At 39.8% G+C, this 26,435-nt stretch overlaps 1 protein-coding gene across 1 annotated transcript; it reads right to left on the bottom strand.

Moving 5' to 3' along the window:
• Positions 1–10,543: 10,543 nt before the first annotated feature.
• Positions 10,544–25,729, bottom strand: CLEC5A (C-type lectin domain containing 5A). The gene is given in 8 exon segments (XM_078153312.1): positions 10,544–11,021; positions 13,134–13,240; positions 15,069–15,205; positions 17,867–17,935; positions 18,834–18,902; positions 21,204–21,272; positions 25,397–25,640; positions 25,643–25,729. Coding segments are annotated over 8 exon segments (882 nt in total). The 5' UTR covers positions 25,715–25,729; the 3' UTR covers positions 10,544–10,906.
• Positions 25,730–26,435: the final 706 nt, after the last annotated feature.

Genomic DNA, 26,435 nt, shown 5'->3' with positions numbered 1-26,435 from the left:
TTTTTTTAAAAAAAAGAATAAGGAAGACATTGTTTAAAAAGAATTAACTGAAAAGAAAACACGACCAATCCAAAGATTGATTGGATGAAAACAGAAATTGGAAATTTTGTTTTTTGCAAAACAATTTTTTGTAATTTCTAAGAGATCACAGAGGGAGAGGTTTTAGACTCTGGAGATAAGAAAGTATTTACCCGTTTTCAAAAGGACACAAAATGTATTCATTCTGAAACTAAAAACTGGTGAGAATGATATCAATGCCCTACAAAATTCTTAGAAGAGATTACTAAACAAATGGTTTATAAGAACTTACAAAGGGAAGTGATGATCATACTTACATGGATTCACTAAGAATAAGTCATACCAAATTAACCACAATTCCTTTTTGGATTTCAGAAGGGAAATCAGCAATGTGTTTCATACTAGTCTCATTGACAGAATTAAAGACTCTGGGATAGAAGATATAATGAGTCACATGAATTTGTGGTTGGTCGCGCAGCTGTATTTAAGTAATATTGATTAATGGATAAATATCAACTTGGAGGGAACTGTCTAGCGATCTAGGGAAGGGCTTTGCTATTGGTCTTACTCCATTTAACATTTCTTTCAAAGATTTAGATGAAAGCATGAATGACATGATTATGAAATTTTGAGTCAGGTGACTCATCTGAGAAGGATATCTAATATTCTAAATTACAAAAATAAGGATATACAAATATTTTGACAGGTTGAATATTTTGACTGAGTATATAAATTCAAAGGTAAAACAAATCTTGCCCTCAAGGAGTTTATGTTCTATTGTTATATTCTATTCCAAGAGACTGAAGTTAGCAACATGAAATTTGATAGAAATAAATGGAAAGATCTTCACTTAAGTTTTTAAAAAAATCATTATCACAAGTATAGAATGAAGAGGATCATGGTTTTTTGTTTTCATTAAAAAAATTTTTTTTGTTTCAACAGATTGAAGTGGTTGCCAGAAAAGCTAATGAAAACTTTGTTTCTGTTAATATACAATAGAATATCATACTATCCAGAAAGTGAGAGTAAAAGTCCCCTTTGATTCTGTATGGGTCAACCATATTTGGAGTATTATGTTGAGTTCTGATTAGCAAATTGATTGTAATGGGAATGTTCTAAAGAGGATGAACATGATGAACATGTTCTAAAGAGAATCAACAAAGTATACCCAGTTTCCTTTAACCACTGGTCATCTGACAGTTTATATACCTATCACCATTCCTAGTAGATACACATTCCTAAGTAAATCTCTTTTTGCTAACTGTGAATGACCTACCAGTGTCTCATTTTGTCCTTATATCACTTCCAGGGAAATGGCTTGATTTAGGCTTAACCCAGAATAAATGGGAAAGTCGGCATATAGGTCAGTAATTATTGATATCATCTCGATTTCTTTTTTTGGGGGGTAATATCTGTGTTTTCTCTGTGCTTTTGGTATATTTCTTCCCATATACGTTGAAAGTCATTTTCTTCATGTCATACCTCAGTAGGTGCAAAATGATTCATATCCTGCCAGATATGGTTATTCTGTCAGTCATTTTTTTCTTAAATGTTTTTCTTTGTTAAAAGGAAGCTTTCAATGAAGAGGCTAGAGATATTAACAAGTGACACATGGTGTAAAAAAAGCTATCAATAAAACATTTTAACATAAAACAAAAACATATTATGCTAGACTATTTCTTTTTCTGATTGGGTTACTAAATTGATAGATCAGGCAAATGATGTAGATATTATTTACTTAGATTTTAGTAAAACATAATAAAATCTATCATTTTTCTTGTGGAAAAGACAGAGTTTTGGTCAAGGTGACAGTATGACTCAATAGACTGTGAACTAACTTAATGGCTGAATCAAAAAAATAGCAATTAATCTTTTTATTGACACTGACAGTCATCATCTTCTCTTTCATACTCTCCTCTTTCTAGATTTTCATGACGATACTTTCTCAAAGTTCTCTTTCTAATTGGCTGACCATTTCTTCTCAGTCTCCTTTGCTGGATTTTATGCTACAACCACTAATCATGAGTGTTGTTCAAGGCTCTGTCATGGGCCTTCTTTTCTTTTTCCACTATACTATTTCACTTGTTGATCTTATCAGCTCCCAAGGAATCAATTACCATCTCTTATAGATGATTCCTAGATATTTTTGTCTAACTTTAATTTCTCTTGACCTCTAGTATTACATCTCCAACTGCCTATTAGACATATTGAACTGAACATCTCATAGTCATATTAAATACAACATATCCAAAGCTGAACTCATTTTCTTTCCCCTCAAACACTCCCATGTTCCTAACTTTCCTTTTATTGCCAAGAGTACTCCCCCTTATTGAGGCTTGCAACCTGGGTGTCATCTTTGATGCCTCATTCTCATTTTCCATGTCAAATCTGTTACCAAATCCTGTCTCGTTGATTTGACCTTCACAACATCTCTAGTATATTGCCCCTTTTCTCCTCTGACACTGCCATGTCCCTGGGGTAGACCTTCATCACCCCACACCTGGACTATTGCAATAATTCTGACTGGCCTTGTTGCCTCAACTTTCTCCCCACTCAAGTCCATCTTCCTCTCAGCTATTAAGCTGATCTTCCTAACGCACAGGTCTGACCATATCACATACCCTCCCCACCTTCCAACCAACTTGGGTGGCTGGCTCCCCTATCACTCCAGGATCATTATAAAATTCTTTTTGTCTTTTAAAGCCCTTAATAACTTGTATCTCCCTTGCCTTTCCAATCTTCTTACACCTTTTCTACCTCTATGTACTTTATAATCTTGTTACTCTGGCCTCTTTGCTATTCCTTACACTTGGAAGGTGGTTTCTAGTGGGATATCCAAAAGATCTATGCTTGGCCCTGCACTGGTTCATGTTTTTATCAATAGTTTGGACAAAGATGGTATGCTTGTTAGATTCGTAGATGACACAAAGCCAGGAAAAATTGCCAATGAGCTGACTGAGAGAGTCAGGATTCAGAAAATCTTAATAAGCTAGGACAGTGGGCCATACAGAAAATGAAATTTAACAGGGATAAAAGTAAAATCTTAATTAAGTTAAGATATTCAGTGGGTATTGAGTTTAATGTGCTTTTATGTATCTCACTACCCATATGTACCTTGGCTGCTCTAATAAGGGTAGGTACTTGTCTAGTCTATTGCTCAGGACAACGAGGATGATAATGATAATGACAATGGAAGGGAGAAGGTGTGGTCATTGAGAGAGGAGGGTCTTATGTAAAAACAAGTGTATGTATATACATACACACACACACATATTATGTATATTCCATATGGTTGGTTACTTAGAGGGGAATCCTGTAGTGGGGGGGAAACTGGGTCCCAGTTTCCCTGGAGAGAGCTGGAGATTACCTGAGCTTGGAATATCCTACTCTGGGGAAGAAGGCAAAAAACTCTGGCCCTGAATCCCTTTCTCCCATTTAGGTTCTGGATCTCATTAAAACTCCTTCCCCAAACCCCTTGCCATTCACTATTTCTATGCAGTACCATTGTGGAGGGAGGAAGGAAGAGGGAGGAGGATTCTGAGTTTCATGCCTTCCTCGTCTGCTCACTGGGACAGACTCTTGAAACAACAATGAAGCTCATTCTCTTGATCTCCTTGTGGGTGAGTGTCTGTGAATCATTAGTCGGGAAATCTCAGCTTGTGTTGGTGTTGCTATTGTTGTTAACACTTCCTTCTCAAAGAGGACCAATGACCTCACAAGGTATGAGCAGAATCAAGAGACAATGGTTCTGAGTAAAGATGGCTTCTTTCACCTGAATTTGCACCTTAGAGAAGGGACGGATAAATCTCCCCACATTTCCAGGATACAGAGAAAGTTCTGCCTCCAGTCCCTTTGGATGATTACTCCTGAACTGGTAAATTGCCAACAGTCTGGGTCTGTGGTTATGAGAACACATGGGCCCCACTCTTTCCTAGGGAAGTCTTATTCTTATCACAGGAACATGAATCTCAGGTAGGACCTCTGCCTTTTCTCAAATCATAGGATCATAGATCTGGAGGGTCATTAAACCTTGGAGGTTGTCTTGTCCAAGTTCCTTACTTTCTAAATGAGGGAACTGAGTCCCAGAGAAGTTAAGTTACTTGCCCTAGATTACATAGGTAGTAAGTAGTAGAAACACAAACCTAACTCAGGTGTGGTGACAAGGGTTCAATACTCATTCCACTATGCTCTGTGGGGGCCCCTCCCCCTAGAAGTTTAGAATTCTAGCCTATGCTGAGTTCACTCTTTCCAGCCCACTTATATTTATGGGAGTGTCTAAAGACATCAAGTTTGGTTGGTGGGGTGGGCAATCCTCCTCATCCATTTTCATTCATTTCCCTTGCTGTTTATGTTTGATATTTATCACAGAGTAAAGGAAAATAATGAGGTAGAAATACAAAGGCCTGGAACAGGGTGCCAGGAATATTTAGAAGGCTAGCAGGAGGTTTGAGAAATGCTATATTTTTGATCCTCTAATGTGTCTTCCTGCTCCCTCCCCCCAGGAACGTTTTACTCTGATCATACAGCCAAGCATTAAGAAGACCTTGCTCCTTAAGCCAGCGTGCATCAAAAACCACTTCAGTCCCTGTGTAAGTGTCCTTATTCATGGACAGTGTTTGTTGGCAGCTACTCAGTAGGGACAATGGGTCTTGATTACCGAGCCATTTTTTTAGGTTATCCTAAAAGTTTCAGATATTTAAAAGATCTTAGATACTGTTCCCACCTCAAAGAATGCAAACTCCTCATTTTACAGATGAGAAAACTGGCTCTGGCAAGACTAGTACTTTGCACAAGAATGCATGTGTAGCTGTGTCTTTGCAAGCAGCAGAGCTGGGATTCTCAGTATAATACTCATTGTAGTCTCTCTGGGGCACATTGGGGCATGTCCCAACCAAAAGGACTAGGAATTTCTCAGCTAGGAGAATGATTCGACACTGTCAGTTCTTTCTTTATTAAGAAGTGGTACTGGCTACTGTCATATGCAATGACAAGATTCAGGGCAAGATCAGCCATTTCCTTAGAGATAATATCAGCGTCTACATCAATATCTTCTGCTGTACCCTGAGCATCTGGAAATTTTTCCTCAGGATAAGTTGCCACTATGTTTTCTGACCTATGCTATCAGAAAAAAGTCAATGATGGTACTGGATTGCATGAAAAGGAATATGACAGTCAAATGCCTAAATATAATCTTTCCACTGTACTCAGCATTAAGCAAATCAGTTTGAGGAGCATTGTATATTTAATTTCAGTCTTCATATTTTCAAAAGAATGAAGAAACTAGAATGAGCCCAGATATGGAAAAAGGATGGAAAAAGAGGTGCTATGATGAAAGGTTAGAGTAACAGTGAGCTGTATTAGCCTCAAGAAGGGATAGCTAAGGGATAAAATTTAGCCTGTTCCAATAAATAGAAGGTTTCTATAGATTAAATTTGGTGGTTTCTCCTGGCCTGGTTTCGAGTAACTCAATGGTTAGGGTTAGTGATGTATTATACACAAGAGGGCAAAGGGATCTGGATCCTTATTTTTTTTCAAATGCCAGTTAGTTAGTTAGTTGTTGTTCTCCTTCATGATGTCAGGATCAGATACAGCGTGTCTGACTGTGGCTAATCAGACTAATACGAGGTCGGAAGGCTCTACCACAAGTCAGGCACAAGCAGTCCTTTTGAACATTTAAGTGGAGATATCTCTAAATTTGCATATCTCACATTTATTTTGAGCTACTGCAATTTGGGTATGGTTTATTTTCACAAAAATCATCTTCTAATGTCTTATCATGGCATAGGATGACCTTGGATTCTTGAAGGCTATGCCAATGGAGAGCAAACTATGACAGGTTTTATCATTCTGGAAAGAAGGCAAATACAATAGCATTGAATTAGATGAGGTCAAATTGGAGGGAGATATCTAATGAAGAGATCCATAAAGGTACTGTCTTTGGCCTTTGTGCTGATCAATATTTTTATCAATGACTTGGATGAAAATATAGATGGCATGATTATTATGATTCAAATGACATGAAATTTGGAGGAATAGTTACACATTGGATGATGAGTCAAAATCCATAGGAGTCTCAACAAACTCAATCAGCTGAATTCAAATGAATATTTAATAGATATAGTGGAAAATTCCATATGAGTTTTACAAGTTCATCTTCATCAATCCATAATGGGGCAGGGAGTGTAGCTAGACAATAGTTCTGTGAAAAAAGATTTGAGGGTTTTAGTGGACTGCAAGCTCATTGTGAATCAACTTTGTAATCTGGTAGCCACAAAAGGTAATACAATCTGAGGCTGGTTCAGGGAGGCATTATATCCAGAATAAGGGAGGAAAAGGTTCTGCCATACTTTGCCCTGGTCAGAACTTATTTGAAGAATTGTGTTAAGTTCTGAACACCAGTTTAGAAAAGGCATAGATAAGCTGGTGTATGTCTAGAAAGTAATTAGGCTGTTGAGTAGACTATAAACCTATCTTAAGATCATCAGTTGTAGGAACTAGGACATTAAGCCTGTAGAAAAAAACTTTTAGAAGGAACATGAGAGTTGCCCTCAAATATTAAAAGGATTATAATTTTTAATGATGTTTCCCATTATACATAAAATCATTTAAACATATATATTTTTAAATTTTGAATTCCAAATTCTTTCTCTCCTTCCCTCCTCTCCTAACTCATTGAGAAACCAAGCAACTTGGCACAGGCTGTACATGTGCAGTCCTACAAAGACTATTTTCATATTAGTCATGTTGTGATAGAAAAATATAGATCAAAAACAAACAAACAAAAAACAAGAAAAATAAAGAAAGTTTAAAAAAAAAGTATGCCTTGGTCTGCATTCAGACACCATCAGTTCTTTCTCTGGAGGTGAATAGCATTTTTTCATCATATGTCCTTCAGAATTGTCTTAAATCATTGAATTTCTGAGTCATTCACAGCTGATCACCTTATAATATTGCTGTCAATGTGTGTACTCTTCTCCTGATACTGCTCACTTCACTTTGCATCAGTTCATGTAAGTCTTTCTGGGTTTTTCTGAAAGCAATCCTGCTCATCATTTCTTATAGCACAATAGTATTCCATCACAATCATATACGATAATTTGTTTAGCCATTCCCCAATTGATGGACATCTCCTCAGTTTCCAATTCTTTACTACCACTCAAAGAGCTGCTATAAATATTTTTTTGGTGCATATAGGTCCTTTTCCTTTTTGTTTTTTTATCTCTTTGGGATACAGACCTTGTAGTGGTATTGCTTGGTCAAAGGTATGCATGGTTTTGTGTAGCTCTTTGGACATAGTTTCAAATTCCTCTCCAGAATGGTTGGATCAGTACACAACTCCATCAACAGTGTATTAGTGTCCCAATTTTCCCACATCACCTCCAACTTTGTTTTTTTTTAAACTGTCACATTTATTATACTGTAAAATACAATGATTATCCCTCAAGTTCCTGTCTCTTGATAAAAGGGTATCAGTTGATTTTTTTAAATTAAAAGTGTAAAGGAAATTAAATTTATCTTGTATTCATAGATTCTTTGGGGTTCCTGTAGCACCACCCCCCTTCTTTCATGGCTGTATCATTTCTGAAGATGATTCCCAAGAAGTGGGGTAGAAGACCATGAAGCTGATTCCAGCCTCCAGGCACCTCTGGGCCAGAACCCTCCCCATATTTTCACTGGCATTAACACTTCGAGTTCTGTAGAGGTGCTTCTTAATAGCCCATTCTCGGGTGGATGCTGAAAGCACAACACCGCCATTATGATGCTCAACAAATGTTTCTAGGTGGTGCTGGGTCTGATGAGCTCACAACCTGTGCCCAATAGGCCCAGGGTGGCCATACGCTTGCCAGCCCTGATCAGTCAGTGAATTCCAGCCCGATTGCCTCTTTTCCTTCGTGTTCCCCTAGGGCACCAGGGCCAGGTTGGGGCTGGTGGTGAGGGCTGCCAACCAAAACCCGGGCTTCCTGCGAAGAGCCAACAGGCAGTGCCATTGTGCTGATGACCTCCGGACAAGCGACCTCCATGATCGGCTCCGTATAGCTCCAGGGAGCAGCAGGGCCTGCCTGGGAGAAGCCACGCTGGTTCAGAGCCTCCAACTTTGTTTGATATTTACACTAAACCTATTTGTCCTATTGTCAGTCAAGCTAGGAATTTATCAGTGGAGTGGCAAGGATCCATTGGGGAAAATTTCAAGTGTCCTATGTGTTCAGTGATCCCAAGGAAATGTTTTGTCCAGTTCTGTAGGGAAATCACCCTCAGTGTTACTGGGATCCTTGGACAAATTTCAGTGTGCCTTGTATGTTGAAGGAATACCTGAAGATATTTTGTCTGAACCTCTGGTTGTATTAGCCTATGTGATGAGGGAGGCAGGTAGGTGACACAGTGGATAGAATGCCAAGCTTGGAGGCAGAAAGACTCGTCTTCCTGAGTTCAAATCTGCTCTCAGACCCTAAAGTAGCTGTGTGGCCCTGGGCAAGTCACTTGCGTGGGACAGAGACCACTACTCAAAATCAAGACGAAGACTTAGATACCTTGAAAGCAGAAAGGAATTTATTGCTTTCTCATGAGAAAGGGTACGCCCCTCATCGCACTAATGGTGCTGGCCAAGGAGTATGGCCAGGGCGTGCAAGTTGGTTACAGAAAGCAAGGCTTATTTATACCCTAACACGAGCTCCTCCTCCCTAACCCTTTTCCCCTTATCCCTTTGGCTCGGCTTCAGGGGGCACAATCTATTCACAGAAATCTTCCCCAGCAACAAAAAGAGGGGAAATTTTGCAAGGGTAAACAGTTTAGGTTGGGGGTAGGGCTATTCTTTCTGCTACATGCTTAAAAAAAACCCCAGGGTCTGAGCAGGGGGGTTTTGACAAAGTGAGAAGGGAGTGTGTTTTAACAGTACAACTAAATTCCTTGAGAAGGCCATCTACAACAGTTCCCTCTAATTTCTCTCCTCTCACTCTCTTCTTAACCTCTTACTATCTGGCTTCTGACCTTATCATTTAACTGAGACAGCTCTGTCCAATTGACCAGTGCTGCCCTTACTGAGAACTATTAACCCTTTGAGAAGGCTTCACTTCTGAGAGATCATTTCTCACACACTTAGTTTCCTCATCTGTAAAATGAGCTGGAGAAGGAAGTGGCAAACCACTCTGGTTTCTTTGCCAAGAAAGACCCAAACGGGGTCGTGAAGAGTCTAATGTGACTGAAATGACTGAACATCAACAACAATCTAGATTCAAATCAGGCAGTCAGTGAGAGAAATCACAGGTTCAGAAACCTGCTTTGGGGAGCAAATGGACACACACAACCTTTTAGTCTTAGAAATAAAGGTAGAAGGAATTGAGTGAGAAGACTAAACAAAGACTTGTTGGCCATTTATAAATATTGGAGGGATTGTAATGTAAAAAGAATAGATTAGTGCACTAGTCTCATATTGGGGGCAGTTATGGGGTACAGTCGATAGAGCGCTGGGCTTGAAATTAGGAAGACTTATCTTCACGAGTTCAAATCCAGCCTCAGATACTTACTAGCTGTGTGATCCTAGATAAGTCACTTCACCCTGTCTGCCTCAGTTTCCTCATCTGTAAAATGAGCTGGAGAAGGAAATGGCAAACCACTCCCATCTCTTTGCCAAGGAAACACCAAAAATTGGGTCATGAAGAATCAGACGTGACTGACCTACACAACAAGTTCCATATTGTTGTTTTCTGTAGTGTTTGGTGATTTCTGAGCACCTCTCTACATTTGGTTCTAGCAGACTTCAGCTCACTCCTGACGCCATGGAGCTGAAGCTATTCAAGGAGAGGCTTGATGCTAGATGCTGTCTGAGATGCTAGAAAGGACAGTTGACTATACAGCTGGTGAGGTTAGACTAGATTTCTAAAGTCCTTTTCAACTCTTAACTTTTCTATTGCACCACGGTGTTCAGTCAGGATGTTGGGACACTGAGGTATGTCACAAACCTGTCTCTTGTGGCCAGCTGTATCCTGGTTTCCTAACTTCCCTTTGCTTGGTTTGGTCCATGGAAATTATAGTTTTTTAAAAAAAGATATGAACAATCATGGAGGGACAGCTAGGTGGTATAGTGGATAGAGCACTGGCCTTGGAGTCAGGAGGACCTGAGTTCAAATCCAGCCTCAGACACTTACTAGCTGTGTGACCCTGGGCAAATCTCTTAACTCTGATTGTCTCCAAAAAATGAACAACCCAATCACAGAAAGAAGTCAATGTGTTGATATATGTGTGTGTTCATAGCTGGTCCTATTTAGAATAGTTAGTCACCCCCCACAACAACATTTAAAGGATGCTTTTAAAGAAATATCCCAAGCCTAAAGGGTGATAGTACTCATAATCAAACCTCAGACCACTCTGAATGAGATTTTCCTTACTTTCTAATAGGCCACATCTCAGAACTGTTGTGACAACATTCTTGCTACCACCAATCTCTGCAGAGTATCTGGATTTCTGTAGCTCTAGTGACCTAGAAAAGAATGCAAGTAATTTTCCCCCCTATAGTTCAATCAAGACACAATGGTGTGGAAAAGTTTTATCAGGTAATTAAGAAAAAAAAATAAAAATAAAGTACATAAGCTTAGGATGAGCAAGTTTATAGAACGATAAAAGGCACTTGTTGAATTTTTTTCTCACGAACCTCTGCCTTCAAATCTCTTTTTCTAAGTCCTGGGCCTTTCCACCTCTAACCAATGCCATCTCTTCTGAGTCCAGAGACAATGATTTATTACCTCCTGGATAGCTTCAGAATTTCATAGGTGTTTCACTGAGTGAAGAGGAGGTCTGAGAGGCACTTCTCTCCATGGCTCCATGGCCTTAGTGTGTGTGTAGGAGGCATGTCCCTCTCTCCTCACCTTAGGGAGCCGTGCCAAAATAATGGGGATTACGAGGCTTTCTTCTCACATATCCATCGATGGGAAATCTCACAAGATGACTTGTCCATGGTTGGACTCAGCCCTACAGTCGCGCAGTCAAAATGTGGCACGTAGTTTGTAAAGCTGGGTGGACACAGAAGGGAAGGTCAAGATGTAGCTACGTGATGAGGCATCAGAGCCATGACCCAGACTTGAATAGTGACTGGGTCTCATTCTTTGGTACTTCCTATTGGTAAGCTATTGCTCAGGCCACTCTACACAAACAGAATTCCCTACATCTCCCCTGCCCCTTTTTTTCCCAACAGTCCATGGCCCTTGTCTGCTTTGAAACCTGGCTCAAAACTTACTTTCTCAGTTCATATGGACAAACATTTCTCAAAGTGATGGTGTTCTAAAAGCTAGTTAGTCATTGTTTTGGAATTCGGAACACATTTTCACGTAGAAACAATGTTAAAAATGGTGAGTAGGTTCCCAAAATATTCCACAAAAGCCTATTTTGTGCATAATGTAGCTGAAGCATAGAAGTAATTGTGCTAGCTTCAGTTTGGGGGCCTCAGGAAGGCAAGCCATTCAGGAAAATGGAACAGGTAGTGAAGAAGAAAATAAAGAAAGAAGAGAAATATGGTTTGTCTTTGGCACCCGTCCTTCTCCCTTCATGCAACCATCTCCCACCAACCAGGGGACTCTTACTTGGCTTCTAGTGTGCTTCTGCCTCTCTCCTACTGTTGCACCTCACTTAGGTTTGTGATACCCTGAAAATATTCAAAATATTCAAAAATAATCCACCTCTTCCATCGATCACAGTTTCCATTCCATTGTTGTGTAGTTGTGTCTGATTCTTTGTGACCCCATTTGGGGTTTTCTTGGCAAAGATACTGGAGTGGTTTGCTACTTCCTTCTCCAGTTTCCAGGAAACTGAGACAAACAGGATTAAGTGGCTTGACTAGGGTCACAGAGCTTGTAAGTATCTGAGCTCAGATTTGAACTCAGAAAGATAAGTCTTTCTGACTCCATGCCTGGTGCTCTATCCACTGCACCACCTAGCTGCCCCTCTAGCCCATCAGGGTCCATTATCTCACCTAGCTTTTTAGGAAGAATGCATTTCGAGAAAAGTGGTTCACATTAAGTTTTAATTAGCCCCTTAACTCTGCTTAAATGAATCTCTAATTGATAGAATTGTAGAAAATATAATAAAGTGAAGTAGAAAAACTGAGGGGGCAGGGATAGTTAAATATTTGGAGCAAAAAGACCATTTCCTGGGATACTGCCACTCTCAATTCTTCTGAGCTTTTCCTGCTCTTTAAAAAATGTTTCTCCCCCTTTTGAAGCAATAAGTTCTTGAAAATTTCTGATGGTATTTATGGCTATGGCAGCTAGGTAGTAAGGATGGGTACATAATACTGAGAGATAAAGGACAGCAACAACTACTTGTAGGTGGGGGCACATAGATGTAGAGTTGGAAGGGATCTTGGATGTTATATAACCCAATCCTCTCATTTTAGGATGGGAAAACTGAAATCAAGCGACTTGCTTAGGGTCAGAGAAATAGTAAATAGCAAATCCAAGATTCAAACCCAGGCCCTCTGACTTTAGATCCAGAGAGTGGCACAGTGTATAGAGCACTGGGCCCCCAGTTCAGGAAGAGCTGAGTTCAAATCCAGCCTCAACCACTTCCTAACTTTATGACCCTGATCAAGTCACTTATGCTTTGTCTTCCTCAGTTTTCTCAACTGTAAAATAGGGATCATAATAGGACCTAACTCCCAAAGTTATCATGAAGCTCAAATGAGATAATGCTTTTAAAGCTCTTAACATACCATGTAGCCCATAGTAGGTGCTTAATAAATCCTTCTGTCACTGCATCATGCTGGCTCAATATGCTTCTAGCATATTGTATGCTTCAGCCTTGTCGTCTTTACAATGAAATGGTCACATTTGTGTCCTGACTCAGGGAAGGTTGTCATTAAGCTGAATAATTTCTAATCCAAAGACACATCTCTGATGAGCTCTTTACATCTTCTTCTGTTTGAGATTCCTCATTTGGAAAAGATGCTGTGTCTCTATAGGACCTCGTAGGAAAAGGCCACTAAGAGGTGGTTCAATAAGATGGGCAGGGAAGAGGAAGAGGAGTAAGGAGGATCAATTCTATATCTATTGAGTAGTCCTTGACAACAGAATCATGGATCACGTCCTCTGTGTTATGTCAGATGAAATCCCTGAAGTCTGTCTACTTACTTAACCTGGAATCCTGAACCATCGATCCACTTCCACCTTTTTTGTGAATGCTGGTATCGAAGGCCAATGAAATACACCTCTAAACCAGCTCTCTCCTGGAGAAACTTCTGGAAAGGAAATTGGGCCATTGTAACACCAAATCTCACCGCCTCAGACTGAGACCACAGATGTGACTGTCCCTGCTACAGTGAGGGGTTATTTCTCAGCTTTACAGTCAGTTCAATTACCCATTAATGAAAGGAACCAGTAATGTACAGAAGCCAAATCAGCGAATAATCCAGATCACAACAACAACAACAGCACAACACTTTGAAATACCTTGATATCTGTACCCTTCAAGACCCCCCCACCAAAACAATAACAAAAACAAGAAGCAATAGCAAACAAGAAGCAATGACAACACTTTTCTGGTTCAATCTGTGTTTCCTGACATATCCTAAAAGAAGACACCATGGTGTGATATAAAAATGTGCAAATAATACAGAAAAAGATAACCAACAACATATTGTAAACAGAGTTCAAATACTGGGTCTGTTCTTGACTAGCTATCTCTTGGGCAAGTCATTAAACTCTCAAGACCTCAGTTTTTTCATCTGTAAAATGAGGGAGAGGATCTTGGTAATCAATGAGTATCCTGACTATATACTGAGTACAGGTCTAGAATTTAGGTTCATAAAATTAGAGCTAGGAGCATCTTTAGAGATCATCTGCTCATACTTGCTTATTTTGTAGATGATGAAACCTTGACTTAGAGAGATGACTGATTGACTCAAAGTCACACTGTATATAGTAGAGCTGAGATTTGAATCTAGGTCCTCAATCTGCTTTCCTTCTTCTCCCCTCTCCTCTTCTCCTTTTCCACATTTATTCTCTTCCTCTTTCTATAGGAGACCTCCAACCCTTAGAAACAAGCCAGTCACAAAGCATCTCTCTTTCAACCTATCATGCCCTGGTAGTCCTATACAGTCCTACTCTGTCTGGCTCTTCTGTCACCCCATTTTAGGAATCACAGTATCACAGAATCTTAAAGTTGCAAGGGACTCCTTCATTTTACAGATGGAAAAAAGACTGAAGCCTAGGAAGGTTGTGATTTGCCCATGGTCACACGGGCAGTAAGTCTTAGAAATGGGACTAGTTAGTGTTCTTTCATTCTTTTTAAAAGAATTCTCTTTTTATTTTATTTAAATTAACAAATATTTATTTTCTCTCCCCATGAGGAAGAGAAAAAAGATAAACAACAACAAAAAAGGAAAAAAACAAAATTTTGAAAACGAAACAAATACACTTAATCAAGCAAAGTTGTTGTTGTTTGTCCTTTGTTTTCAACCAGGACCAATGACATCATGGGATGATGTCTTGACTAATGCCTGAATTGGACTTAAGTGAGGCTGAGTTGCAAAAAGTCGTCAGCCTCACTCTCCTCCAGAGTCATCAAAGTCCAGTAGCAAGACAAAAGTCAAGATGACTGGCAATGGCCTGGGAGGCATCGGATGGCCTTGGTATATTTGATGTCTGACCAAGCTCTCAGCACTCCATAGCGCCTGCATCTGCACCTTCATGGCCATTGGAACAAATTGTTTTTATCCATCCATTCTAGTACTCTTTCTACTGTATCTGTAGCCTCTCAAGTGACCTCCCTGATTCTCACATTCTTTCCCCTCATAATCTCCATCTTCCTTTATCTCCAACTCTAGCTAGAATGCCCCTCCTATTTCCTTTAGATAAGCTGGGCATACCCCTAGCATGCTAGGGCCATTGTCTTTCTTATAAGAAAAAGGCTGAACATTGGAATATCACTCCATTCACTGAACTTGGTGTGCATACCAAATGGGAGTAGGGAAGCAGCTTCTCATCTCTGCTCCCAAAGAAGATACTTCTATCCTAGCCAGGGGTCTAGAATGGTGTTCTTTTCCTCTTCTGGTATGGTGCTCTCACCTGCTCCTCCGTGTTGTTGATAATTGCCAGTGTAGCCCCTTCATTAGAGCATCGAACATGACTATTGTTCCAGTTTTCTTCATTGGTGGAGAAGAAATAGCATCTCCCCTTATAAAGATCCCACCGAATGGGGCAGCCTGGAGGATGAGAAAAAATGATAAAGGGAGACGGTGAACAAGCAGTCACTTGGGGAGGTGATGATCTATTAGGTTTTTGAAGAATCTGATGAATGAAACAAATAGGGAACAAATAAGAGAAAATTCAGACCATCTCTATGGTACATACCTGCTAGTGCAGGTGTTTCCATATTAACTTTTTTTTCCTGTATTCCTGTCTTAATTTTTTAAATAAATTGTAAGTTCCTTGAGAACAATGATAGTTTTAGTATTTGGTGTTTTACTTTTACACATTGTCTTGTTTAATAGATGTTCTTTGAATTATATGTTATTGTCTCCTAACCCCCATCAACCAGCAAACAAAGTCTGGAAATGGTTTATAAAATTATTTGGAAGGCAAAGAGCCTGAAATTACATTAGAAAGCTTTTTTTTCCCCTCCCAGTAGCCCAGGTGCTAAGTGCTAAAGGCTTGAATTTACTTAGGAGTAGTAAAAATGGAAAAAAAGGAAAAGACAGATCCCAAAAACATTTTGCAGAAAGAATCAAAATGACTTAGCCATTGATTGGCTATAGGGATTGAGGAAAAGGAAGAGTCCAAGAGTCTGGAGACTGGGAATGATGTACCATTGACAGAAATTAATCATTTGGAAGAGGGAATTTAGTTTCATAGTGTTGATAACGAGTTTGGTTTTGAACAGATTATGTTTGAAGTAGCAATGGAACATTCAAGTGGAGATGTTTCAGGAAGGTGGGGAGAGGAGGTGTTGTGAGACGTTAGGAAATAAGGGGGAAGGAAAAGGATAAGTCAGGAAAGATAAAGGAGAAAGATTTTGAAGAAGCAGTTTGTAACGCAACAGAAAGATTAAGGAGAATAAGTTCAGAGAAAAGTCCATTATATTTCACGAGAAGGAGGTCACTGGTGACCTTCTTATGAATAATTGTAATAACACATTCCGGATGGAAGCCAGACTGAAAAGGTTAAAGAGAGATTGGTTGGTGAGAGAATGGAAATATTGGCCTAGTTCACTAGTTTAGGAAGTCATCAAATAATAAGTACCCTTAAACTTCCCTCATCCATAGTCATATCTACTATCCCTTAATAAGCAGTATGGTAACTCTTTAGTAGTAAAGAGAGCATTGAACTTAGATCAGGAAAACTGGCTTGATTCTTGGTTCTGATATTTGCTATAAGCCCAATTTACCTCTCTGCCTCAGTTTCCTCAAATGTAAAATGACTAAATCATAAAATTACTATTTTATTAGTAATCTCTCTCTTCAACTCTGTCTTCTAGTTTCCTTCAAATCCCTGCTAAAATCCCACCTTCTGCAAGAAGCTTTTCTCAGCCTCCTTTAATATTAGTTTCTTCCTTCTAATATTACCTCTAATTTGTCCTGTCCATAGCTTATTTGTACATAGTTGTGGGCAAGTTCTCTCCTCACCCGATTGAAAGCTTTTTAAAAGCAGGAGCTGCTTTTACCTTTCTTTGTATTCCCAGTGCTTGCATGGAGCCTGTCACATAATAGTACCTAATAAATAAACACTTGTTGACTTGTCGTTTCGAGCAGTGCATTTTGTGAACCTTAACTAATGCTTGTTGTTTTGAGCAAAGAGTTTTGTGAACCTTAAAATGCAATCAAGTGATCTATGATTGTCTTCCTAATTATTCCAAGAAAAACTTCCAAGGCACCATTGACAAACAGCCAAAGAGCTCTAGGAGAAAAGAGGTTGGTTTATTAAGATATGTGCATAAAATATCTCTCTTTTCCCTGGCAAGAAAAAAAATGTTTTCTTTTCCACTTGCTAATTCATTTCTGAGAAGCTGTATGTCTGCTTTCATCCAGGTGATTTGGTAGACTAGGAAAGTGATTTGCATCTTCATGTTTATTATAATTGAATTCCACAGTGATAAAATAATTTGGATACTCTTCTTGAGTTTATTAGAATAAAATCACATTTTTAGTTTATATCAAAGAGCTTTATTCTCTACCTAAATTGACCCCGTTCTTTTTAGTACTTGAGGTAATCTTGGTTCCTCTGAAGGACAGTAGACAGAACTAAGATGAGATTTTATTTATAATATCATTGAATGTACAATATGGTACAGCAGCTGTTGAATCCTTTTAAGTCACATCTGACATGACCTCAAAGCCCATTAAGTCCAATTCTCTTCATTCCACAGATGAGAAATTGAAATCCAAAGAAGTGAAGTTGACTTGTCTAAGGTCATACAGAAAATAATTATCAGAGCCAAGATTTTAACCCAAGTACTCTAACTCCATATCCAGTGCTCTTTACACTGTACCATGTGTTTTCTCTGGGCTTCAGTTTCCTCATCTGTCAAGTGAAACGGCTGTCTCTAAGGTCCCTTCCAATAATCACATTTGATGATTCTGCAGTGGTTTTTGTTCTCTTTAAATGGTCATTCCTGAATTACTTTAGCTTCTTGCCCATCTGTGCTGCTCTCTCATTTCCTACTTAGAAAGAGGAAGAGTAGAGAAATAGAGAGAAGGAATCAAAGAAGGAATGAAATAAGAAAGGATAGAAAGGAGGAAAGGGTGAAAACAAAAGTGGCAGTAACTTGACCATTAGGAGAAAAGGATGTCAGAAAGCAGATATTGAGAAGAGATCATCTATAGTCCAAACTGTTGAATTCAAGTGGTGATGGTTCCCCTAGAAGTTACCTGTTCCCCTGTTCTCTGGAGTGATGTATCTGTAGTTCCCTTCAGAGGTGGCAGGTGAGGTCGATCGAACTGCAAATAGAACCAATTGTTGACCTTGACCCTAAAGAAGACCAGGACTCAAGTCTTGGCTTTCTTATTTACTACATATGACCTCTCTGAACTTCAATGTCTTCTTCTGTAGAACAAGAGAGCTGGAGATCTAAGGTCCCTTCCAACTCTAAATGTGAATGTCTTTCAAAACCCAGCTCAAGAATCATCTTTTTCAAGAAACCTTCCAACCCCTCCCACACACAATCTTTCTTGTAATTTCCTCAGCACTTGACTGAGGGCACTGGATTTTGTGCTCCATAGTTATTTTGCATGTTTGTACTTAAAGCTCCGAGTGCTTGAATGATGCTTATTTTGTAAACCCTGTAGCAGTAGCTATAGCAGGGAGTGGCAATTGTTGACAAGTGGAATGTCAAGGTTCCAGTCCCTTGTTTTCTGGTTCACAAGGCTGAGGCTGATTAGGATGCTGACCCTGGTTCACAAGGCTGAGGTTGCTAAGAATGCTTTTGAAATGGCAGAAAAGGGACAAGCCGTGGAAGATGGTGGTGGTAGTTGATCTATGTGTCACTGAAATTACACAGGCTAGACTTCACATAGGTTTGGAACTGTAGAGTTCTTTACCTAGTGTATATTCAAAAAATGTTGAAATAGGGTAACAAGGAGTGGGAGAGTGAAGTCAGGAAGGGAAGGGAAGGGAATGGAAGGAAAGAGAGGGCAAAGGAGAAAAGGAAGAAGGAGGAAGAGGGAGAAGGGAAAGTGAGGAAAGAGCAAGGGAGGGGAGAAAGAAGGGAATTTGAAAACATAGGTGGCAGTGAGTGGACAATTAGGAGAGTAAGATGTCATGAAGGTGACAATGGGAAGAGGTCCCCAAGAACCCAGACTATTGAAGTCAAATGGGGACAGTCCCCCTAGAAGTTACCAGTTCTGCTGTTTTCAGTGGTGGGGTAATTGGAGTTATCTTCAAAGGTAGTGGAAGATATCCATGGCACTGTAAGCAGAGCAGTGTTGGTCTTAGCCCTGTACTCAATTCTGGACACTCTTATTTTTTATCTGTGTTTCCCTGGAGAAGTCACTAACCTCTACAAACCTCAGTTTCTTCATTTGTGAAGGAAGGAGATGTCCCTTCCAACTCAAAATTCTATGAACTTTTTTTTTCAGAACCCAGCTCAAGAATTGGCTTCTATAAAAAAGCTTTCTTAGGTGACCCAGGCCTCATTCCCACCTAAACCACATGCTTTCTTTGAATTTTTTAAAATACTGTGCTTCTCTAGTCAATACCACATTGTTATTTATTGATTTTTGTTCTCTAGTTATGTCACATCCCAATTTTATGTCTAGCATGCCAGATTTATGTTTACTGTTTACTTCTAGTAAACCCAATATAATGTCTTTACATTTTTTCTTATCTCCTGATTCTTTCTCTGGTGCATATAAACATGCCCGAGTCTCTTTCACCTTTTCTTTCTTTCTTTCTTTCTTTCTTTCTTTCTTTCTTTCTTTCTTTCTTTCTTTCTTTCTTTCTTTCTTCTTTCTTTTCTTTCTTTCTTCTTCTCTTTCTTTCTTTCTTCTTTCTTTCTTTCTTTTCTTCCTTCCTTCCTTCATTTTCTTTCTTTCTTCTTTCTTCTTTCTTTCTTTCTTCTTTCTTTCTTCTTTCTTCTTTCTTTCTTTCTTTCTTCTTCCTTCCTTCCTTCCTTCCTTCCTTCCTTCCTTCCTTCCTTCCTTCCTTCCTTCCTTCCTCCCTTCTTTTCTATTATTTTGTGGGGGTTGATGAAGAGAATCCATTTTTTTTTAGCTCTATGTCTTATCCTGGAATCAGGCTCATATTGTTGTGGTTGTTGTTGTCATTCATTTGTTCAGTTACCTCCTACTCTTTGTGACCCCTTAGACTATAGCATGTCAGTACTGTCCACCGGATTTTCTTGGCAAAGATACTGGAGTGGTTTGCTATTTCCTTCTCCAGTAGATTAAGGCAGAGGTCAAATAACTTGCCCAGGGTCACATAGCCAGTAAGTGTCTGACTCAGGTCTTGCTGACTCCAGACCCAGTGCTATATTCAGTAAGCCACCTAGCTACCTTTTTTGTTTGTTTGTTTGTTTAAATTTAATTTTTTGGTACATCCCTTTAAGGGACAACCCTATGCCTCCTTCTTTAAAACCAAACTTCCAAAATGGGTCTTCTATGCTCAATGTTTCTCAACTCTCATTCATAGACATGGACTCCCACTGCCTTCTCAGTATGGTGCAGTAACAGCAGAATTTCTCGGCCCCACCTTTTTCCAAGGTTAACCAAGTAGCTCTTATCTGCAAAAGGCAGCGGTCTTTTCTAAATTCTCATTCTACTTAATGTCTGAAGTTTTTAGCGATGTTGATGTCCCTCCCTACTCCATAATCTTTCCTCCCCAGTTTCCATGACATATGCTTTCTTGATTTTCTTATTATTTGTCTAACCATTACTTCTCATTTTTATTTGCTAGACCCTCATTCTTCTCCTATATATTATGTGTGGGCATCCCCCAGGGTTTTGTCCTGGGTCTTCTTCTTTTATCTCTCGATTTCTCAGGGAGTTCATCAGCTCCCATTTGTTCAGTTACCACTTCTATGCTGCTTTAATCTCCCTTCTGTCTTTCAGTTCAACATTACTGCTTATTGTACAATGATAATAATGGTAGCAGTAGTATTAATGACTAGCATTTATCTAGGACTGTCTAAGTATTTCCTTTTATTCTCACAACAACCCTGTGTGGTAAGTACTATTACTATCTCCATTTTACAGTTGAAGAAACTGAGGCAGAGGTTAAATTCTATCCATTATGCCACCTAGCTTGAATCTCAAGTTCAAAATACACAAAGCAGAATTTTAGCCCCAATTTATCTATTTTCCCAATTTTCCCTATTTCTGTTGGAAACCACATCTGGTCAGCTACTTGGGTTCACAACCAGAATGACATCCTTATTGGGAGAGGAGGAAAGTCTACTTTTCTCTCCCCCCTCCCATATAATTAGCTGCTAAGTCTTATGGATTAACCTTCAAGTATCTCTCCCATCCATCCTCCTCTATCTTTTATCTAGCCTTTACTTTAGTTCAGAGCCTCAGCACCTCTGGCTTGAACTATAGAAATAAGTCCACAATTGCCCTCCCACCCCAAGTGTCTCACCTCTCCAAAGGAAAGAAGATGGTAATGGAGTGAGGCTAAAACAGGAAGAAACTCGACAATCAGTAAACAAGAATGTCAGGAAAGGAATAATGGGAGTGGTGCACCAAGAGGCCAATCCATTGACAGAGACGTTACCTGTTGTGCTTCTTTCTGTGCTGGTAGAGTTGAGGCTTTCTTCAAGGACAGGAGGGAATATCTGTGGCACTGGAGACAGAGTTGGCTGTTAGCATAAACCCAGAATCTTCTCCAATGATCCCAATAACATGACTCAACTCTGTTGTATAATACATTTCTCTCTATCTTTCTGTCTCTCTCTGCCTCTTAAAGGTACAACTCAAGCCTCTTCATTTTAGTCAAAGTCCTAATGGGAGTTTGGGGATCTATTGTGACAAGCCAGAAACTCTAAAATATTTTTTTTCTGTTCCTCTTCCACTTCCCACACAAGGATGTCTTCTATGCTACATGGCTAGCCACATCCTTATTCTCTTTTCATCGTCTCAGGCATGGAAGTAGATCTTAGAAAAATGAGGGGAAGGCAGGATAGTGGTGGAAAAATCCTGGATGGGGAAGTAAATTCAATCCTTCTTACCGTTGTCAGCCTTGGCCACCAACAAACATCTCCTCAGTGTGTGCCAGGTCAAACCCCACACCTCCTTTGGACTTCCTCCCATTTTGAGTATTCCAAATGATAATTTGAGAACAGCCAGCTGGGGGAGCTGGATTTATGCAGAATCTAGGTATTCCAAGCCTTCTTACTATTCTAGAGTAGGTGTAGGGCAAAGTCTTCCTATGAGAGAAAGGAGGCCATTTTTTCTTTTTCAGTCCAAATTACATCTTCCTAGTGAAGGAGTCTGGGGATGGGGGTGGTGGTTGGGATGTCTTGTCTTCAATGCAACCAGGACTTATTAAGTGCCCACTATGTGCTGGACTTGGGAGGTTCAAAGACAAAACAAATAGTCTCTGCCTTCAAGGAGCTTATGCTTACTCCTGTAGACTCTAGGTTTCTATAGAAGCAGCAGCAATAGTTTAAGACACTGTATATAATCCCCTCAGTAGCCTGGCAACCTGAGGATTTGCCCTGGGGGAAGTTATTCCATTCTGCTAAAATATGATTATTCAAGTTTAGATCATTCCAATCTGACACAATAGGGGACACCATGGACCTGTATAGTTGGGGAGGTGTTGGTTTACTTAATCAGTAAGTGGCAGCATGGAATAGTGAAAAGAACGGTAGGCACTTCAGTCAGGAGAGACCTGGGTTTCAATCCCACTACCTGTTGACCTTGGGCAAGTCCCTCTACCTCTTCAGGTTCTGGTTTCCTCACATGTAAAATGTGGGGAGTGTGGATAGAATATTAGATCAAATGACCTCTGGTGTCCTTTCCAGTTCTAAATTCTAGGGCCCCCGGGGCAACTAAGGGGTGCAGTGAATAGAGCACCAGCCTTGGAGTCAGGGGGACCTGAGTTCAAATCCAGCCTCAGACACATAACACTCACTAGTTGTGTGACTCTGGGCAAGTCACTTAACCCCCATTGCGTCACCAAAAAAAAAAAAATCCTCAGGTCCTAAATCTTACTCATACAATATGTCTCCTCATTATGGGAATTCCTGGTGTGCTAATTTCTTCCACAAGTGGAGATTGCATCCATTCCATAAGTTATAGTCTTAAAAATTTCCTGAGTCTTCAAAGGTTAAAAAATGATAATTTTGATAGCTAAAATTTATATAGTGCCTGAAGGTTTGCAATCACTTTACATATGTTATTTTATTTGATTCTCACAACAACACTGGGAGGTAGGTGCTATTATTATGCCCATTTTACAGATGAGGAGACTGAGGATGATAGATTAAAAATCTTGCCCAGGGTCACACAGCTAATAAGTGTCTAAAGAAGAATTTGAATCTAGGTCTTCCTGACTCCATGTTCAGCTCTTTATATCCCCCCTATGTTACATGGCCTTTCTTAATTTAGGACGAATAACATAAAAATTGTGTATATATAAGGCAAATTAACATCCAATTTTGATCTCCTAACTGAAGGAATCTTTGTAATGAGCTTGCATCCCTTATCTCCATGATCTTATTTGAAAATTTCCATGTAGGATGGATCAGTTTTAGTTCTTTGAGGACAGAGATATTTCTTTGTATCTCTCTCTCAATTGTTAGTAGAGTATCAGGCACTTAAACAGCAATAAATACTTGCTAATCAATGGTTTCTTCCTTTCCTTTATCAGTCAATAAGTATTTCCTAAGCACCTACTAAGTGCCAGGCCCTATGCTAAGCATTGGACATACAAGGAAAGGCCAAAGACAATCTCTGCTCCCCAAAAGCTCACAGTCTAATGAGGGAGAGGGCAAGCAAACAGCTGTACACGAACAAGCTAACCTCAGGATAAACTGGTGATAATCAGCAGAGGGAAGGTACTAGCATGGCATTTGGGCCTTGAAAGAAGCCAGGGCAGCCAGGAGGCAGAGATGAGGAGGAAGAGCGTTCCAGGCATGGGAGACAGCCAGAGCAAACTCCTGGAGTTGAGATATGGGAGTGTCTTTTTTGAGGATCAGCAGGAGGGGCAGTGTCGTAGTGGTGGAAGAAAACCAGAACTATAAGAAGGGTCCAGATTGTAAAAGCTTTAAATGCCAAACAGAGGATTTTGTATTTGGTCCTGGAGATGACAGAGAGACATTGGAGTTTGTTGAACTGGGGTGGGAGATGCCATATATCTTTCCTGTTTTAGAGCTCTAGGGATGGCCAGATGCGGGGGAAGAGAGCTTCAGATTGGGTAAGGAGTGAAGACTGCTTCTTGCACAATTTGTGACTCCTAGGAGCATTTCCTTCCTCATTTCTTCCTCCATTGGGTTTGGAATGGAAGCTTTGGCACGGGAGGAAGAGGGAATTTATAGTACCTTGCTTTTGTACTTACAATAAGATCATCCTTCAGTTAAGATGCCTTTTATACCATGCGTGACTCTGGGCATATAAGAATGCTATGGATGAATCACCTCACATCCCCCGTCTACTTGGTGTTATATACTTTGGTCTAACATAGTTACTATACACTATGGTATGAGTACCCTAATTGCCTTACACCAGCTTCATAATTAGATAATACTGGATCGTCAAAATTCAAGAAAGAAAAACCTCAATTGCCCAGACAAATGGAGAGAACAGAAGGTATCAATATTTGGGACCTGAATTACCTAATTATACAGCCTTAATTTATTGAATTCTTGTCTATTCCACACTTAATTCCATATAGTATTGACCTAGACCTGTCTTGCCCAGTGTAGGCATTTGCAATTTCACAAATAGTTCTAGAGGTAAAGGACCGGACTTAACCTATACACTGAGTCTCCCATTCAGGGGAGGGGCATGGATAAAAGAGAAAGAGGTGGGAGGGGAACCAAGTACTTACAATAAAGGAGAAAAAAGGTTGTGCCAACAGCTTTGACAGTCACAACAATGGCTACAGAGATGACTATATGCCAGTTTACACAGGCCATAGTAAATCGTGTAGGGAACCTACATGGATCAGAGAGAAGCACCATTAGGCATACTGCTATTTGTTTCAGTAGGAACTTGCCTATGTACAGATCTCTGAAAGTTGCAGGGGACAAGCAAGCTATACATATTGAGAAGTGGCCCGGAGGGCAGTTAGAGTCTCTGGCCCCACACGGAGCATTTAAATCATTCTTCAACCCCCAGCAACTCACCTTTCTTAACTAAGGGGTAGAGCTTGGGGACTTTCTCTCTCAAATCCATTTATGGCTTGCCATCCCCATGGTGTGCAGTATTTAAATGGTTTTCAGTTGAAATTTCTGCCTGAAAAAAGTATGCTCACATTTTGAAAACCTGGACTAGGCTCTAGAATAGCCCCCCAAAACACTTAATCTATATCTGTGGCATTGCCTCAAAGCTTTTGGAAATCTAGGTTCCTCAAATACAATCACTAAAAGTGCCACTGAGGAAGAACAGATAGAAAAACAAAATTCAAGAATCTATTGTCTTCAATAAACATATCTTGAAGATACATACAGTATGAAAATGAAAGACAGGGGAAAAAGTCACTATGCATCAGAAGATTCCAAGAGAGCAAGAGTTGTTATTAGGCTACCAGAGAAAACAAAAACAAAAATTCAAATTATCAAGAGAGTTAGGGAAACTATGTTATGTTTAAGGAGCTATCGCACCAGTTCTGTACGTATGTATGTCAGATGATGTAGCATCTAAATTCATAAAGCAAAATTTAACTGCATTGTAGAGAGTGCTCCTAACAGATTGAGGAGGAAGCTTAAGTTTTGTAAAGGAAAAAAGATTGACTTGACTTACGTAGTACCTCCCTCTGGGAGGCAGCCTGAGGTGGGCTGTTCTCAGAAAAGTCCCGTCTCCCCAGCAGGTGGTCGTGTCTCTGGGAGATTCCAGACCCTTGATCTTCCACTAAGTTAGGATGCTGCCTCTGAGACCGTCTCTTCATCTTGCCAACATCCTCTGCTTCCTGTGCCTCTTCCTCTTCTGGCTTTTGGGGGTGGAAAGAAAGGGGGAGGCCAGTTGGGGGGGGTTGGGGAAGAGGCAAAAGGTTTTTTTTTTTAAACCCTGGTAGGCAAGTGGGGGAGAATACCTACCAGAAGGAGGAGGAAAGGGGCCCATGTGCTTGAATCATGCTGTTGCAACCTTACCATGACTGCTTTGAAAAGAAATCCAGGCATCTTCACTGAGATATGCACCTTTTGCCCACATGCAACATGAAAGACTACTTTCTCCAAATTCATGTGAATTAAAAGTGATTCAAGTCTGGCCAGGGCTAGAGTATTTGAAATATATACATATACATATATGTATATGAGTGTTAAATGTACTACCACTCAAGACTGATGTTTGAAGTGAGAAGGCAGTGAGATTTGAGGAAGTCTGGTAGTTTGGGGGTGGGAAAGGGAAAGAGTAGAAGTGAAGAAATGGAATAAAAAAAAGAGAGAGAATCTTGAAGTTAGAAATCATGACTGATTGAGTCAATGAGGGAAAATGACCTCATTTATCTTGCCCTCAGTTTCCTCATTTGAAGGCAGTTAAGTGGCATAGTGGATAAATAGTGCTGGACTTAGAGTTAGGAAGTATTTAAACTCTCCCTCAAACAGCAGCTGTCTTAACTCTGAACAAACCACTTAACCTCTCCCAGCTTCAGTTTCCTCATCTGTAAAACAGGAAAAAATAATAGCACCAATATCATGAAACTATCATGAGGATCAAATGAAATAACATGTAAAACACTTAAAGAGATATAAATGCTAGTGATTATTATTAATAACAATAATGTTAATTATTGAAGTAATTAAATTGTTAAATATTTGTAATATTAATAACAATAACAATA

This window comes from Phascolarctos cinereus, unplaced genomic scaffold, assembly GCF_003287225.1.
Source record: "Phascolarctos cinereus isolate Bilbo 61053 unplaced genomic scaffold, phaCin_HiC Scaffold_1;HRSCAF=81, whole genome shotgun sequence".
NCBI classification, from domain to species: Eukaryota; Metazoa; Chordata; class Mammalia; order Diprotodontia; family Phascolarctidae; genus Phascolarctos; species Phascolarctos cinereus.
Note: the sequence above shows the minus strand (reverse complement) of the source record. Positions and strands in the feature narration are given on the sequence as shown.